The sequence below is a fragment of the Cygnus atratus genome, chromosome 6 (genome assembly GCF_013377495.2).
Source record: "Cygnus atratus isolate AKBS03 ecotype Queensland, Australia chromosome 6, CAtr_DNAZoo_HiC_assembly, whole genome shotgun sequence".
Lineage (NCBI taxonomy): Eukaryota > Metazoa > Chordata > Aves > Anseriformes > Anatidae > Cygnus > Cygnus atratus.
Window position 1 is genome coordinate 38,712,370 of NC_066367.1, and position 17,625 is coordinate 38,729,994.

The following is a 17,625-nucleotide window of genomic DNA, read 5'->3' on the forward strand; positions in this document are numbered from 1 at the left end:
TTCAAGATTTTTAAAATACTTTGCTAATTCATTCACAAGCACATGAATGCACTGACATATATTGTCTTTAGATCTTAATACTGCCGTATCACTTTTATTGGGTAAACTATCATTAATCCAAAAGTGTCCTAATGAAAAAAACAGGTAACCAAAAAAAAAAAAGTATAAACATTTCTAAAACTCTCTGTATAAGCCAGAGCTTAGGACCAGAACTCTGATCTTTACTGTAATAATATTTTAATAGCAAGAGAAATGGTATGAGGACTGGAAAATTAGTCGTACTCGTATTCATTGAGGAATACATGAACTTCACAATTTTATATAGCGCCATTGCATAATAAATCACAATACAGCTGGCTAGCATTGCTGAAGTTCTAATACAAATACTATGAGTTAACATGTCCTGATCAACATTGCAGCTGTTACTGATTACTGTGTTTCCTAAAAATAATTTATTTTTAAAAATGAAAGAGTTCCAGTAGCTCGTATCTAGAATAAATTAATAATCTATTAGCATGTTCAGTATATTTGTACTTAGAGATATATCTATCTTCAAAGAATAAAAAAACCACCAAGCAATGAGATCTGCTGGATCTTTTATAATTGAATTCTTATATTAAAATGGAATGGACAGTGGGAGAGAAGAGGGTAAACTAATTACATACAATAGTAAAGTAAACTTAAACCCATATAATAAAGGAACTCGATAGGTTCCTTCAAGACAACACATGAGTTCCCTCACAAGATTGATTTATTAGAACAAAGAAAGTAGTTTTGGCACTTCAGATGCTGCAGGTGATGGAATTTATGCATATGTGTTGTGTAGATCTTTCCCTTTACTAGCGTGACATGGAAGACTTAAAAACAAGGCTCCAAAAGGCTCTAGAAATAAATGCCATTTTTGTCTAGGAAATGATAAAGCAGTAACCTTGTTTACTAAAAAATATATGTAGGTACTCCGCAGCTACCTGCCATTAAAATGCAAATATCTTCAAGCAATTAAATGATCTGATCCCTAATGCTACTACAGAATAAAGATAAACAGCTGTCTAATCTAGCTTTATACATCTCAGTGCATCCTTTGCAATTAATACTTCAATGCACACAAACAAGAAACTTATTAAAGCTTATAGAAAAAATGTTTTGCCTAATGCCTTCTTTCTCATGCAGGTATGTGTGCTGTACATGTAATAAAGATTTGTAAAAATTACTGGAGAATGCTCCACTGTGCTATAGCAGAAAATATTAGAGAAGGCAGCTGAAGCTACCATTCCCAGACCAGATCTCATGGTACTTTCTCAACCTAAATGCGCTTTTGGAATCTGCAGGCATTCAGCTGGAGAAAATCAAACGGGATCAGGTCTGTCGTGTCCATTCTTAACTCTATTACTCCAATGGATGCAGGTATTCTAATTTTCTTCTTGGTAACTGGCCCATTTGAATCATCTAGTAATGTTTAAGGATGCCTTTTAGGCAGAAGAATTGTTTAAAAAACTAATCATGCATCCACGATTTTTTAATGCTGCTAGAGATGTACATCATTTTTGGCTATACCAGATATGAGATGAATTACTTTTCTTGTTGTTAACAACAAGAAGATAACCAGACTCAATGGTGGTGGAAAATACCAGTGATCTTTGTTAACTGGTCCAGAAAGTAGAGTAAACTGTAGTATCCAGGAAGTTCAGTTAGTGCTACATGCTTTTAAAGCCCGCTTTTGGGAAGAAAATAAGCGGATACAAAAGTCAATGACCCTCATTTTTTGCAAAAATAGTTTTGACATGAACCTGCATAAAAAATGCATGTTCAGCATAGTTCTGTCAATTTTAGAAAATGCATGCAGTGTGGAGCTTTAGGAGTCTCTGCTTAAAGACATTAGTGTGTTGTACAAAATTGTCAGTTACGGTAACTTTTTCCATCATATTGGATCTAAGGCTTCACTGATAATGTAAGACATAAGGTCTAATCACATAAGTTTATCTATTTAAAAAGAAATGAAGACTCAGTAGGTGAGAAGAAGTGATCATTAAGAAGTAAGGCAGCAGTATCTCGAAAGATTTATCACGGTTCTTTGAATTAAAAACATCAGCTCTACAACTTTATGTGAGCAGATTTTTTTTCTGATACTCCATTTTTATTGCAAGCTAATTCTGACCAATATCCTATTTTAACTTTTGATAATTTATAAGTGTTTAACCCCGCCCCCTTCCCTCAGATTTCACTACTGAAATTTAAACTGATGTTCTTCTGGAGAATTCTTGTGCAATGCTGGAATTTTCAGACATTCAAAGATGGATTTTGAAAGATGTAATAAACAGGTACTCAAATGTACTGGAATGTGGGTAGTCTACATACTGGGGTAAGAAAAGTGTATTGTTTTCCATTTAAAAAGGCAGAATACTAAAAATGGGAGAAAAAATATTACTTATCTATCCACTGATGTTCCATTTTGGGACTACTAGCTGTATTCAGGTAAGCTAGAGAAAAAAAACAAACTATTCTCAACCTCTAACCATACAAACCATTCCTAAGTTTGCTCTTTTTCCTATTTCCCTTTATCCTGTCATAGTTCATCTTTGCTGACCGCAACACAAATGCCAGTACTGGCTAAACTAAAGAAATCATTTTGCTGCAACACTCATGCCAGGTCAAAAAATAATTTAAAACTGGAAAGTATTTTGTAACTGCTGCAATAATTTGTGATATTTGGCACTCTCAATAGTTTACGTTTGGTTTGTCTGAAAAAGCCATTCTGGAAGTAAGTAGTTAGAATAAAATACTTTTATTCTAGAATAAAATACTTTTATTCTAACTCTATATGTAAATTGAGCTTCCAGCAAACAAATACTGTAGCTGACTTTCCAGCTCCTAGTGGTTTGTAATTTTCAGATTTTTCATGTTTATTTTTTTCAATTGATTGCAACATGCTCAAGTCGACTTTCCAGTCAATTCACCCGAATTCCAACAGGAATTGGCTTATAAATTGGTTCCAACTGGAACTGGTCATTTGGAATTTCCAGCACAGGAAATTATTTTATAAGTGCCTTGATAAGTATCCTAAATTACAAACTGATGTGCCTAATATCTAATGACAAGAAAAGGTATGGCTATAAATGTAAATGCTGTACTAAAAAAACAAAACCCAAATACAACCTATATGATCGGGCATAAACGTAAGGGCATGGTAACTTTTTTTGTCCCCTACTTAACATCAAATGTCAGCAGATTGTAACCTCAGTATGACCGCATTACATCTGCCAAATTAAGATGAATTGTTTTTCCTAGCTACGTTATGGCAAGTTATCAACTGATGAATACTATTTTTCCCCGGGTTCTTGAACTCAAAGCCTATGTCGTGAATCATGGCTATATCCTCCAGGGGATCCTCGGTTCCTATGGGGTTTGTAAGTGTCCTGGTATGAGTCAGAGTACTCTTCTTCCACTAGAGGATAGTGATCTCGGCTGTGTTGGGAACTGGAAGACAAGCGGTTCCTGCTCTTCCGAGCCCTTTCATTGTGATAATTTTCATCTGAGGTCATTAGACTTCGTCGCTCAATGGGAGAGTTCTCTGCAGAATGGCTGCTGTGCCTCATACGCTGGCTCTACAAGTGTCAAAGAATCCAAGGATTAGTACAAATAAAGAGTATTTTGTATTTTTAAGCTAGTTTTGAAACTTATTCTGAGGTCTTTCAGAATCCATCCACTTTTGAGTAATTCATTTTATATTAAAACCTGTATGCTTACAGGAATGGGTCACAACAACAGTCTGGTTCCTAGAGCTGAAAGCAGACTGATTATTATATGTATACATATGCATATATATATATATAATGTAGCTATATATATATAGTATTATAATGCTTTTTTTTTCTTATGGTATTCACCTTGTTAAATATTACAGGCCATTTAGCATGAAAAGTGAGCTGATGTATTCAGCATTTATCACTTTTCTCTGATCACGAACATAGTTACATTCATGCTTCTATTCTGCTTAGAAATAGTTCATCATTGACCTATGTATTTCTAGAAAACATCTGGAGAGGGTTTTTTTTTTCCTGTTGCTTTTAAAGGTGCAGCTCTCTGAGCCCTACTTAAAAACCTTCCCATGACCAAACAAAGGATGGGCAGCTATCTAAGTAGCTGAGGGATGGTTAAAATATTAACAAGTTCTTCCAACTAAAACATAATAAATATTTTAAATAAGGAGACAGAAAATCTTTTACTGAGATAATTAAAAGATTTAGCCTCTGCTATCCTCACATTCCCATAATGATAACGCATTACATTTGCCACACAGACAAAATTAGTTGATTAGTTTGCATTTTTTTTGCCAGTAAACTGGCACAACGAAAAGTAGCCTATGCAGAAAAAAACATTTTGTTTACTGTCACCACATTAAACCTCTCAGCAGTATAGCCGTCCATACTCTCAGAACAAACTCAGTCACTGCTTCTCCTTCTCTAGATTATAGTCCCAAAGTCACTCTGCTGATCCCGTACTTTAGCAGGATGTGCCGCAACGGCCGCCCCCTTGGTGCCTCCTGCTCACAGGCACAGACAGCATCGTCTGCTCCTCTTGCTTCTGAAATTTCGGACGATGCTCTCTGTGCTACAAAATCTTCCTCCTATTGCTACATCCTCTCTATGGCAATTGTTTAACTGCATAATTTATAATAAAGGCTTGTCTGCATGGGGAAGTAACCGTGCGGAAGGGTGTACATTTACAGCAGAGCAGATAGGATGTCCCATCCCTTTATGTGGATCGATGTTACCAAGGTTACTCCGAGACACCAACCCCTTGGTGAGCTGACACAGAGGAGGTGCCGTTCTGCAAATTCACACGCTCCATTACTGGGCAGCAACTTCTACCATGCTATCCCCAAGTTTCCCTTCTAGCACCACGTTTTAGTAGTGATTGTATGCCAAAGTTCACATATTTTCTTCAATGGCAACTTTAACTTCCTACGCCCATGCCCTCTATCTTCCGTGTAGTAATTTCCTCTCTGGATGCAGCCTGCTCTTTCGTTGAACCCTTTCTGTTTCCCTGCTGTGACTGTGTAGTTATTCTGATCCCTCCCAAGACTGTGCAACTGTGGCACAAACGTGTTGTGGCTGCATGCTGGTGTCATGCCCCACGTAACTTTTGATCGTGCAGCACCATCTGCACCATAAGCTGTATTACATTTACTTCAGTTGTGGACTTAAAATGCAAGTCCTGGGGGGCCTAAGAAACACATTTCCCCAAGAAGTGAACTACAGGTTTAAGGCTATTCACTGGAATTAGCCCAAACTATGTAGATTTAGGCCTAACCAGAGATTAGCCACAAGGGCTAACCACTGGCCCCTCACAACTGGCGATGACAAAACCTACTCTTCCTACCACAACACACCTACCTTCCTACCTGCAAACACACGCAGCTGGACATCAACATCTTTCCCTGTTAGGCAAGGTCACAACCAAGGGCCAAGTGGCCACTGGCTCTGGCAGATGCACCACACACAGCACCTGTGGTGGGGCACAGCTGGAGCATGCTGTTGTGCAAACTCTCCTCCCTTTTGCTCTTTGCTGTACATATGCCAGTTAACTTCACCCTCGTGTCCTTCGTGAAAGATTTAAGTTAAATCAGAAGTTTCAGTTCTCAGTAAACTGAACTCCAGATCGCAATCAAGTTAAAAGAGAAACACTCCCAAGCCCTGATTAGGTAAAATACCATCAGATTGTCCCAGTGGATCTGCACCATTCTCAGGTGTGGCTGTTATAAAAAGCTCTGGGCTTCTGATATTCAGTTTCCCAAGATATCAGGCAAGAAGGAGTCACAAGGTCATAAGTAAAAATTCTTAATTTATCATAACCACCTAAGCTAGTTTAATTCCTAGGATTCCTGTGATGCTTTAATCACCGCCATCACATCGCTACATTTAAAACTGATACAAATCCTTCCAAAGGTTTGAATTAGTACAAATCTTTTAGGAGGATAAGCACTTCAGATGGTGGAAGTCTCTAAGATAACCATGTACAAACACCAGAACTCCTTAAATGGGCTGGAACACTTGAGTGGCACTGGAAGCCAAAAGCTGCTGTCTTTAGATGGGCACAGCATTCACTCAGGGAGAAATTTACCCCTCTGCAGAGTACTAGCACCAGTCAAGTCCCATCTAAGCCTTCACAATTAGGGTGAAGTGGGGATTAAGTGATGCATACCTTCAGCCAGCCCACTGCACAGGGGTGATTTTCATCTTCAGTGTGAGTTTTCCCTAAGTAAATGGAGCAACATTTCACAGTCACTGCTGGTGTCCATTGATCAGAGAGAAATAAATGCCTGAAAAAAATTCTGTGGATACACCCAGTTTTCAAAATGAAACTGAAGAGGTGAAAATTCTACAGATGGGATTTTATTGTCATGAAGGGATGGAAAACTGAAATTTTAAGGCAAGTGAAAATGGAAACAACATTTTACATGTGCACTTTATTAGTAACAGAACAGTGTTTGTGCATTCAGCCAGTCAGGAAACAGTGACTTACTGATCCTAATAAAATCAAGCACATCATTAGAAATCTGAGTATCAAATACCATGCACCTTCTGTGAAGTGCAGTTCACCCACAGAAAAAAAAAAAAAAAAAAAAGCTTTATATTAATTGAAGACACTGAACAATGAATTGTTTCCTTCAAAATTGTTACCTGCTTCCAGATATTCTACAAGCAGAACAGAGGTTAAATTTGTCAGGTGAATTATTCATTATAGGTAGCTTGTTCAGCTCTGCTTTTGACATACATTAGGAAGTGCACATTCCTAAAAGCCACACGCACACAAAACACCCTCTGAAATTTTCAGACTTAAAGGTTCACTGCAATCCTGATCTTCTCAAGCATTCAGAACTATTACTTCAAAAACAGTTTCTGTTTTCAAACTTAGTAAAGCACGTACTTCTCATTAAGGACTATTTACATGCCACGTTTGAAGTTTCAAAGTTCAGCCGTTTTTGAGCTATGCCTGTGAAAAAAAATGGTCAGAATTTTTTTCAATGGGTAAAAGATGTATATTATTCACACTCAAAGAACTCAAAAAGGTGAAGGCATTTTGCTGATACAAGAGACAAACATGGAAGTTTTTCACCCAACAGTGAATGTTTTGTGAAGTTATGAGGGTAACAAAACGGGACCATTACAGCAACTGGTCTACATTCTTAACTGTAATAGCTGTTAGCTCAACTGCTGTGACAAATCATAGCTGCTTATTCTCAATCTGAGAGGATCTCATTTTCACTGGCATTTTTTCCAGGTTCAAAACGCCATTTTTTAATATGGCTAGAATACTACTCGACAGAGTGTCATTTATCCCCTCCTCAGGAACTAGCTCCTCGCCAGAAAATTTATGGCCATTTTAGTTCCCATTAAGGCAAGAACAGTCCCAGCACTTCAGCACACAGCTGTGTCTCCACTGCTTATGGGCCTCTGTTTTGAGGGCCTCTACTCTTACTGCTGGCTGCGGCCAACCAATGAACAATAATCAATGAAACAAATAAAAATGATGCTATACGTTACACCATTTTCCCAAAGATAACAAAAAAAAAGAATACCTGATCTGCACTGCTGTTGGGGCTGAAATGTGTTTTCATACCTGTAGTCCAGAGATTGCAGCAGGATATGGTGAAAGTGCAGTGGATCCTAAATTTCGCCCAAGAAGAGGAGTCATGGGTGTGCTACTGGTGGTGTGAGTAGCACGCCAGTATGCCTCAAGATATTCTGCCAAGTGTTCGCAAGCGTCTTCGAGCTGATTTTCATCCAAAATTACATCAAACATCTCCTGATCACAACAACAAAGTTTGGTTCATTACAATGTTATGGAAGAAATGAGAGATGTTAAACAATTCTCATCATGCTAATCCTTTAGAATTAAATAAATAGCAATGAGAGCATGGCAATTGCAAAGGAAAACAATGCGAGTGGGCTTATACGGTGATCAAAAGCCAAAGCTCTCAGAAGTGACCGAATCCTTTCAGTGTGAGTCGCCAGATGTCGAAGGGGGCCTACCACGCTCAAAGGCACGGGACTGTGTGAATGAAATTCGTTTTGTACAAAACCCACTACAGTGGAAGACAGGACCTAAAGCTACTTGCCAGAGTAACACAGGGATGCTTTACGTTGGTTTTGAACCCAAGACTCACGCACACTTCTCGTATCCCAGCTGTGAATGCACTTCCAGAGCGAATCATGCCCCTAGCAGAGGTTTTCAGATCAGTGATGCAGCACGCCGCTCTGTCAGCAGTCCTGCTGCTCAAAGCCGTGACAGCACAGCCAGCTGTTGGCGACAGGACAGCCAGCTGTTTGGGGGTGTACAGCCAGGAATCTGTCTCCACGCACTGTGTGTGCAACTACCTGCTTATGCCTAGCTAGACAGACAGCCTTGTACCTGCTCTCGGATCTGCCAGGCCAGGTAAGATCTTTTCCGCTACTAATCCCTTCACCTGGGGACGGCACTCAAGCATTAGTGCAAATCCTGGCATTCTGCCTTGGACCTCTTCACTGTGAGACCCCCAGAGAGGCTATTTAGCAGTGAGCATGGAAGGAATTCAAAGCCACACATCTTCTGTGCTGTCCAAAGGACACTCTGCAGATTGCAAGTGCTGGCGATTAACTGCTGATAGCAAGCCATCAGAAACAGAGTTCCTCAAGACAACTATAAATGTATTTTCAGCAGTGAATTGCTGTACCTCGTCTTTAATCTTGACTCTCACCCTAGTGGAAAAAACCTATTATGAAATTCTCACAGGAAATGACAAGTGCAGGTGGTGCAGGTGCTAAGAGTAACTGATACAAACCACAGTCTGCTTTTCCTCCCTGCATATTCACAGGTCTACCCAATGGACACAGAGCTGACGTCTCGAGCATAACATATAAGCCGCATGAGGAGGTTATTAGAAATCTCGCTCTTGCACCTACCTTCTCCCCAAAAGCCTGCTCCAGAACTTACTTCAATACTAAAACCATTTTATTGATTCATCCTTTCTTATCAGCATGGTAGAGAAATGTCTCCTCCCCTGCTGGCAAGTATGGGATACTCGTTCACTTGCAGTGCTATGAATACTCCTAACACTACATCCTTTCATTGAATTCAGTGTTTATTGCTCCTTCTTCTGCTCCTCTATTTATGTACACACCTGACACACTCCTTTGCTATTTTGACATTTGAAACTGCATAATTCATTATATAGCCACCCCACTCACACCATCACTTGTTGAAGAAATTAGTAATTCAAGCATAGTGGAGCTTGGAAACGTTAGAATGGGAACTGTTTAAATATACTCTGGAAAATATTGAAAATAAACGCTACACTTGAAACATAACGTGGGTTTTCTTGTAATACAGAGCCAATATTGTTATTTCCTGTGCTGCTCACTCTTTGCATAGCTGGCTGCTGATTTGAGGGCACTCTAGCTGTGCATACACCACCCCTTTTTGCAGGTCATCAGGTAACTGTACCTCTAGGCGTATTTTCAGCTGCAGGGGGCTTAGCAGCAAGCAGGTCACTCAGTACTCTTCCATCACCCTCCAACTTCCTCCCGCTAAACAAGGGAACTGTTTCTCACGTTTCTCTTCACCCTGGTTCGGGTGATCCCAGGGGCTCACAACGTGCTGTCCTGGCACAGCTAAGCCTGCTGCACGGTGCGGGTAAGACAAAGTGAGCAGCGATGGGAACTCCACTGCTGCTACCTACGGCCTCCTTTGCAATGGGGTAGCAGCTTCACACACTTCCAAAACAGCACCAGCCAATACTCTAGCTAAAGTGCTTAAACCACACGGTTCTGTGGCGGTACACAGCTTCATCTGGTATTTTGACAGTGATCTCAATTAAACTGAAATTAGGGAACGAGAACTTCTAACAGCAGCAAAGTGTCACCTTTTCAACAATTAACTCTGAAATAACGTAGGAACGGTAATGGCAAGCCTCTCAGGCTGTCACTTCAAGGTCACCTGGAAAAGCTGCAAAACTTGCAGGATCTTGATTCCAGGGCTCTACAGTGTTTTACAGAGAAAAACTGTAGAGAAAGCACTTTTTCTCTACAAAGAGAAAAGTTTTTTTCCTGAATTTAACAGTTCTGCTCATAGCTAAACTGCATTTGTTCTATGTGTATGTATCTGGGAGGAGTTAAAAGAGAGTTAGAAGAATCATTTTAAAAGATCCTTGTTTGTAAGGCTCATGGAGCAAAGCAATTTCTTCCCAGCTCTCCTTGAAATGCAATTTATTGACTGCAGTGTTTTTTACTACATGCATAAAACATTTATCATATAAGCTTTTCAATATATTAGTATTTCTTAAGTGATATGGATTAATACAGTGATATTTCCTGTATTTTTTCAGTAGCCACTGTCCTCTGCTATTTCTTTTGGTTTACTCTAGTGCCATTGTAAAATATTCTAAGTGCGTTACCCCGTCAGCAACACAAACTAAAACTGCAGTGACTACAGAGGTGTCCTCCTCACCCACCGGTGAGACAGGGAGCGGAACAGGGGCTGAGCCTCGGGCCCGGCCCGCAGGTGGTACTGCTAAGGGCTAACAGTAAGATCCAAGTGTGTATGACCAGAATATTTAAAGCTGCACGATCAGCACAGTTCCTGTTTCTTTGAGCCATATAATGTCCCTGCTGAACAGAGCCATGCAGCGAGAGGCATGCTTAGCCCTGGCTTGAGCAGCATCAGTGAAAGACTAGCAAGGAATTAATAATGAAAGCAGTTCCTGAGCTTAAATATGCCAAAAAAGAGAGCTATTTTTGTAATGTCTAGACGTACAGCACCATCTGATTACTTAAGACTGACTTGCAGCGAATGAAAAAAAGTTTGGCTTTTATGGTTTTCAAGTATCTTCACTTTAAACAAATAATCCTCTTGCAGGAATTTGAGCTGCAACACAGATGAAGCAGGTCACAGTGCAGAAGACAGTGATGTCTTTGGTCTTAGCAGTGTACCTATAGTTAATTAAATCATGAATCAACTCAGTCCTTTAATTTAAACGCAAACAAATCTAAACACTCATCAGCAAAAATGAACACTTACTGACAGTAGTGAAATTTGGTTAGGAAAGTCCTGTTGGCTTCACCATGGACTCTGACTAATACATTAATACAGTGCAAGCCTTCGGTTTGATTTCATAGCAATTTCATTGCCAGAAGATTTTACCAGATGATTTGAACACTGGTTTAAAAAGCTCAATTAAGGAAAACACAAATTCTGAATGATACAAAAGATTTTGTGTCCTACTTGTTCACAAGTGCCAGCCCTCAGGGCTCTTGCTAGGGGCTGTCTGTAAGGCTACAAGGTGTAACAGGCCAGGCAGAGACAGCAGGTCTGGCTCTGAAATGTGACCTGGTATAGCGAGGGCACTTCACCTGGATTTATATCTGTATCATGTGGGTATTGTCTTGACAATCTTGTATTTTGCTCGTGACAGACTAGGTTCTACCCTCACAAACCCAAACATCCCAGTAACCGGGGCTGGAGGTGTGAAGCCATCTCCCCTCGAGTGCTCTAAGCCAGGAATAACTTCCTTGAAACAAACCCGTGCAAGGCTGATCTGATGATGTCCGCAGCAGGCTGTTGTGCAAGTCCAAGTGGAAAGCAGCCTCGGCGGCAGCACAGCCACAGGTCTGAAATCAGGACGCTCTGAAATTCGGGAACACTTCTTATCCGGGTGGGGTCCCTTTGTTGTCTTGGGCAAAAAACTAGAACCGCAGGACTGGGTACTGAGGCAGACTTTACTACATCCTGGGTTGAACAATGTTAAGCGCTGTGGTGCAAGAAACAAGCTACAACACGCACCCCGTGCTGCACGCTGCTCGTTTCAAGCAACGCAGCTCTTGCATCACTTCAACTGCTGTGAGCAAATCCCAGGGGAATAAGAGGAAATGACTGTACAGAAGAGCAACTGAGGCTGTGAAACACACGCAGGTTCCTCTGTGCAGGTGGAAAAATAAATAAACCCTTCAAAATGCGAAGAATGAAAAATGTGTGGCAGCTTGTTGTGCATGCAAGCTCCCGGTGACGGCGCAGTGCAAACAGCACCAGCCGGATTCAAACAGGTGCAGGTGCAGTTCCCTTGGCTCACAGCCCTTAGGAGCTGGGAAGGTAGACACACACACACTTCTACAGGAATTGTTTTGTACGACAGAAAAGTGTACAGCATTGGTTTAGCTAACTGGACCTGAGTGGCTCACAGGAATTCTCTGCCATCATTTTAAGACATAACAATTCAGTAGAAAATTACACATGAAGAGCACAACAAAGCTAACTGCTCCAGAAGAAACAGGGTGGTTTGAGCAGCTTTCAGTGCTGCTCGAAGAGGGAAACGAGGATGAGACAGGAAACAATCTCCAGTTACTGTAACCAGAAGCTCCCAGTGGCGCCGCCCTTGGCAGAGAGGGCAGAAACGAGGCTTTTCAAAACCACGGCGTCTCCTGCCTGCGCCGCCTTGCCCACGCTGGGATGTGCCGGGCTGCGGTATGAACACAGCAAGGGAACATGAGCCTGTGCAATGCACAGCCCGACTCTCATCCGCCGTGTGACATCCCCTTCAGAAAGCCCTGGGGGCTAGGGGGAATATGCACAACACCCATAAGCTGTCCGATGCCTCCAGGCTGCATTCAGCTGCTGGTGACAAGTTCGGGCTGGCTCTGCAATGCAAGCAGCTGTGTGTAATTGCTGTCACCATCCAGCGTTTCTGACAGGGGCCATCTGCAAGTGGTGCTGCTAGGGCAAGAGAGCCAGCAGGAGGATGGCTGCTAAAACCACACCTGTTGGCAAATGGCAAGCTGCCTGGGGCAGAGAGCACTGCAAAAAGTGCATTCAGCTGGAGGATCGAGCTACACCCCTCAGACACACCACCACCACTTCTCTTCGTGATGGAAGTTTTTGTTCTGCATCGGGGAAAGGAGTTCTCTCATTCTGGACACGTTCTTAAAGCATTCAGCTTTCAGATAAAGACAAAAATTTCATTCAAGCCTCTTTCTTTCTCTGTTTTCTAACACCTCAGCATAGATCTAGCCTGAACATACACCCAAACATTGTGCAAAACTCCCAAGATTAAGTGTTTTGATAGATCTACATCAACTATTCCTCAGTTGGTATCTGGGACGTGTTGGACATGAGAGCACTGGAGTAAAGGAGATGTGCCTCGGCCTGAATCCCTACTAAGGGGAACAGTTAGAAAGCAACATCTTTGCTCATCTTTGCTATACACAGGAGGAGTGTCCAGAAATACCTGAATTATCTTTTTATGGCCAGTGGGGACAAGAGAGGAGGAGGCTGTGAAGTTTGGTATCACAAGAAGCATACAAAACCAAAGTTTAATGGAAATAAATCCTTGTGGATCATTACTCCAGAACAAAAGCTGTTTGAACTTGTTTTATCTGAAATTTTAAGTCGGAGGGTATGATCACAGAGTCCTTCCTGGTGTCTAATCTGAATTTCTCTGACTCTCCTCACAGTGCTTTGGTGTGAGAAAGACGGTCAGCCACAGGCTGGATTTTCTGATCATTTCTGTGCTATGAACAGCAGCCTCTGCACTACTACAATGTTGCTCACAGCTATTACACTGTAAAAGCAAGCCCTCAGCCAAGCCTGTTTCCACTGCATGGCTTTCTCTGTCATAGAAAACAAGCCCGGCTTTCAAAAATAAACTACGCAGCTGAGGCAACCTCCTCTGCGGCTTCCCCTCAAACCAGGCCTCGGAGACTTTGGCCCTTCAGCACCTTAAGCCAGCGCTGCTCCTCAACTGATGTAACTCGCTAACGCGCTGCTGGAAGTTCAGTTTTACCATACACGTCATTTTTGACCTGTCATCTTGCCAAAGATAAAAGTAAACCCGGCTTTGGAGATAATCGAGAAGAAAGTAGCAAACATTTTTCTTTCTTAGCAATAAAAGCTGCTCTAGGGTTGCAATTGCAGAGCTGTCTGAATCACTACGAAGCGAAGTGATAACACGTGAACTCAGCTACAACAAAGGACCAACACAGCAGAAATCTTTAAAACTCCACGTATGACAAGTTCTTTAGCCTTTCTTCTGTACTTACTGGTGGGCATTGTGCAAGTTTATCAGCTGCCACCAACTGAACATTCAAGTGTTTACTTTGTGACTTTCCTCTAGATTTAATCAGTCGCTGCAAAACCTGATAGGGGAAAAGAGGAAAATGTGAGTTTAAGAACCACGTATCTCCATAAAGCTCAGATTGACATCCCACTGGAGGACTAACAAGTTCAGAAGCTCTCCATTACGTTTAACAAAATTGATAAAATATTGTCCTAGAATATAAGCATAAACCTTGCTGATAACCTCTCTGAGAGCTGTGCGCGTTTCCTTCTGCATCATATTTGATCCCTTGCAAGTATTTCAAAAGCAGTGGAAATGGTGATTTTGATTTATTCTACTCTAAGTAATAGGTCATTTACGACAAATGTAATCTGGAAGACCACAAAAAATATAAATGAAAACAAGCATGTTGTGCTGTGTAGCAATAATGCTGCGACTTTGTCTGTTCCAAGGTACGTTCTGGGTCCAAAAGGTATTTTACACAGTTTGTATTCCTCTTTCTTTTCTTTTCTTTTTATTTTTTTTTACTTCCACTATGTTCATTGCTAGATTTTCAGGGGCAAAGTAGTTAGAAAAATCTAAATTATTTCTCTGTAAAGTCTCAAGGAAAATGACAGGAACATAGAGGAGAGTATTTTTTAAGTTGGAAGGACCTCTAGAGGTCTCTGTGCCAACCCCTTACTGAAAGGAAGCCCAGATGATCAGATTGCTTCAGTCTGCCAGCTGAGTTTTGAACCCACCCTAGGCAATCCCCAGCCTCCCAGGGCCAGGACTGAGCTGTTTGCTCACGCAGAGCAGCACGTGGCTGCTGGCCGTGTTGCAAGGCTCGCTGCTCGCTGCCGACAGGTTGCCACCAGGACCCCCGGCTGCAGAGCTGCTCCCCAGCCAGTCGGCCCCGGGCTGGCCAAGGGCAGAGATTTAACTCCAGCCCCGCGGCAGGACTCAGCTTTTGTCTCTGATGAACTTTGGGAGGTGGCTGACAGCTCATTCCGCCAGCCTGCAAGGTGCCCCCAAATGACAGCCCTGCCAGCAGCACGTCGACCTGCCCCAGCCTTTGGTATTTCCCACGAACCTGTACTCTATCTCATCACCAGGCTGTTAACGAAGATGCTGAACTGTGCTGGCCCCAGACGCCGGCTGGACTTTGCACCCTGACCAGCGCCCTGGATGCAGCAGCCCCTTCAGTCTTAAACACCTTCCATAGTCCGCGTTCACCCAGTGCACGTCTCGGCAATTTGCCTGTCGGGGTGCTACAGGAGAACACGTCACAGCCTCGCTGACTAAAAGCTAGCAACGGCCTACAGCTCATCCTTTGTCCACTGGGGTCATAATCTCTGACGAAAGGCAGCGAGGTGGGTCAGGCATAATTTGCCCCTGGTAAATCGCTGCAGGCTGCTCCCTGTCACCTCCGTGTCCTCCGTGTGGCTGGAAATGGCTTCCCGGAGATTTTCTCCGTAACCTTCCCAGGGACTGAGGTGAGGCTGGCTGGCCTGTGGTCCCCCAGCTCCTCCTTCCTGAGGACGGACGCGAGATCTGCCTTCTCACGGTTCTCAGCAAACTCCCTGGATCACTCTGAGTTTTAAACTACAATAGGGAGCAGCCCTGCAATAGCACGAGACATCTCCTTCAGCACCTCCAGATGGATCCCATCTGGTCCCTCGGCCTCGCAGATGTCCGGTTAGTCCGGTGGGCACCAGATCAAGCTTCTGCTGTGGGTGCCTGCCACAAGCAGCAGTGGGCCCACATTTTTCTTAGCCCTTCTTCTGCTTGCCATGTCCTTACAGAAGCCCTTTTTGTTACCCTTAGCGTCTCTTGCTACTTCTAGCTCCACCTGAACTCTGGCTTTCTCAATTCCCCACCCAAACTGTGCTCCTCATGGGACGCCTCTGCCTGCGTCCTCCTTCTGCGTGCCTCCTTTTTGTGTCTGAGCTCAGGCAGCCATTCCCTCTTCATCTACACTGCTCAAAGGGCTGGGTGCCTTGTCTGAAGCTCAGCTGAGGGTTAGGGCTCGCAGAGAGACAACCCAGAGCTACGGCTGTGGTGGGGTCGGATGGCTGCAAAGGGGAACTGGGAGCTACACAGAGAATTTGCTCCTGAGGAATACTTTAATACGATGCACAACAGATCTCTAGCAACAGGTAATAGCATGGATGCAATTCTGTAATATTCACTGTTGTAATTTGTTGTTAGGCAACAGGGACCTCCCTCTGCTTCCTACTTACCTGGAAATACAGTGAAGGATCTGAGACAGATTATTTGGTGTAAAAATAACCGTTATTACAAAAAGAAAGTTTACACCAATGTTCAAAAAAAGGCATGTCCTAAAGGAACACATGAAATATAAGATGAAGACAGCTGTTTTCTTTCTATCCACTTACACTTATAAGAAAAATTGTTTAGTCTCCCCTCCTCCCCAGCCTTAACTGCAAGTGGTTGCTCTTTTGGTCCCAGCTGGAAGCTGTGCCTCCTTCAGATGTGCCAGCTGAGCTGCTCATCTGTAACGTGTTAAACAAGCCAGGTTAGGAATGACTCGATTTAAAGTTACCCCGGCTCAGTGTGGGCTAGGACAGATGTTGCAAGGAGCTCAACATGGAGATCTGAGAAATCGTGCAGCACGTCGGTGGCAAGGGCTGGATTTAGAGAGAACGTGTTCTACGTGTTAGCAATTAAAAAGGATTTGCTAAGCCAGCAAAGTCTTTGTTGGATATGAACTCTGTGGGATTTTCATTGAAATCGCTTTTTCAAACAAGTGCTGTTACACCTGGTAGATATTTCTGAAACTTCTTAGACCTAATGGATTTCCTTTGGACAGTAACCCAAGCGAATTCAGTCAATACAAACTAAGCTTCAAAAACAATTTTAAATGCATCTTCCCTAGCAGCACGGGCATGCAGACAGGGCTGGGGTCTACCTACTCATCACAGTGCAAAGCCCTGTCTATATACCCAAGCCCAAATACAAGCAAGGTATCTGCTCTCGTGTCTTCATTTTTTTTGGCTTCTGTTGCCCAGCCAGCAGGTCAAGCGGACTGTTACACCGGGGCTACAGGGGACAAATGAAGCCAGGAGGAGCTAGCCTGCAGGACAGCTGAAAAAGTCAAAGCCAGTAGGGAACAGGGCTGTGACCCAGAGCGTCACCACAGAGGGTACCCGCTCACCCAGTCCTCACTACAGCCCTAGCAAGCTAAATATTATTGCTGCTGCCTTAGGCAGCTTGGCTTCGGGAGGGTAAGTCAGGTCAAGTAACGTGCTGTGCTAACCTAACTAGTTTGTGCTCAATTCCATCCTGTGTAGACCAGGATGACTGTCTTAAGGAAATACAAATTACTTAATTCGTTTCCACGTCTTCTGTGAAATAACTGTATTTTCTCCCTTAAAGAATTACAAGACATCCTGAAAGCTTTCACCACTGCGGGCAGCCACGTGAATTGCTCTGTGATGCCAGGAACTGAACCCATCTTTCTTTTTCAGTGGCATCTCCAAATGAGCAAGAGAGTTCAGGAGAGGATAAAATAGGGAGAATCAACACCTGCTTCAGGGGAA

The 17,625-nt window shown here is 42.7% G+C and overlaps 1 protein-coding gene across 2 annotated transcripts in view; it reads right to left on the reverse strand.

Moving 5' to 3' along the window:
• Window positions 1-291: 291 nt before the first annotated feature.
• The window catches only part of CACNB4 (calcium voltage-gated channel auxiliary subunit beta 4), a 29,592-nt gene continuing 12,258 nt past the window's right edge, over window positions 292-17,625 (reverse strand). The window contains exons 8-11 of one of the 2 annotated variants that reach the window (XM_035566109.2): window positions 14,067-14,162; window positions 7,621-7,806; window positions 6,202-6,254; window positions 3,465-3,602 (exon numbers count right to left, since the gene is read on the reverse strand). In XM_035566109.2, the coding sequence (XP_035422002.1) occupies window positions 6,204-6,254; window positions 7,621-7,806; window positions 14,067-14,162 (333 nt within the window). In that variant the 3' untranslated portion in view covers window positions 3,465-3,602; window positions 6,202-6,203. Of the gene's footprint in view, window positions 3,603-6,201; window positions 6,255-7,620; window positions 7,807-14,066; window positions 14,163-17,625 lie in introns of both variants that reach the window. The other variant, XM_035566108.2, reaches the window with a different exon arrangement.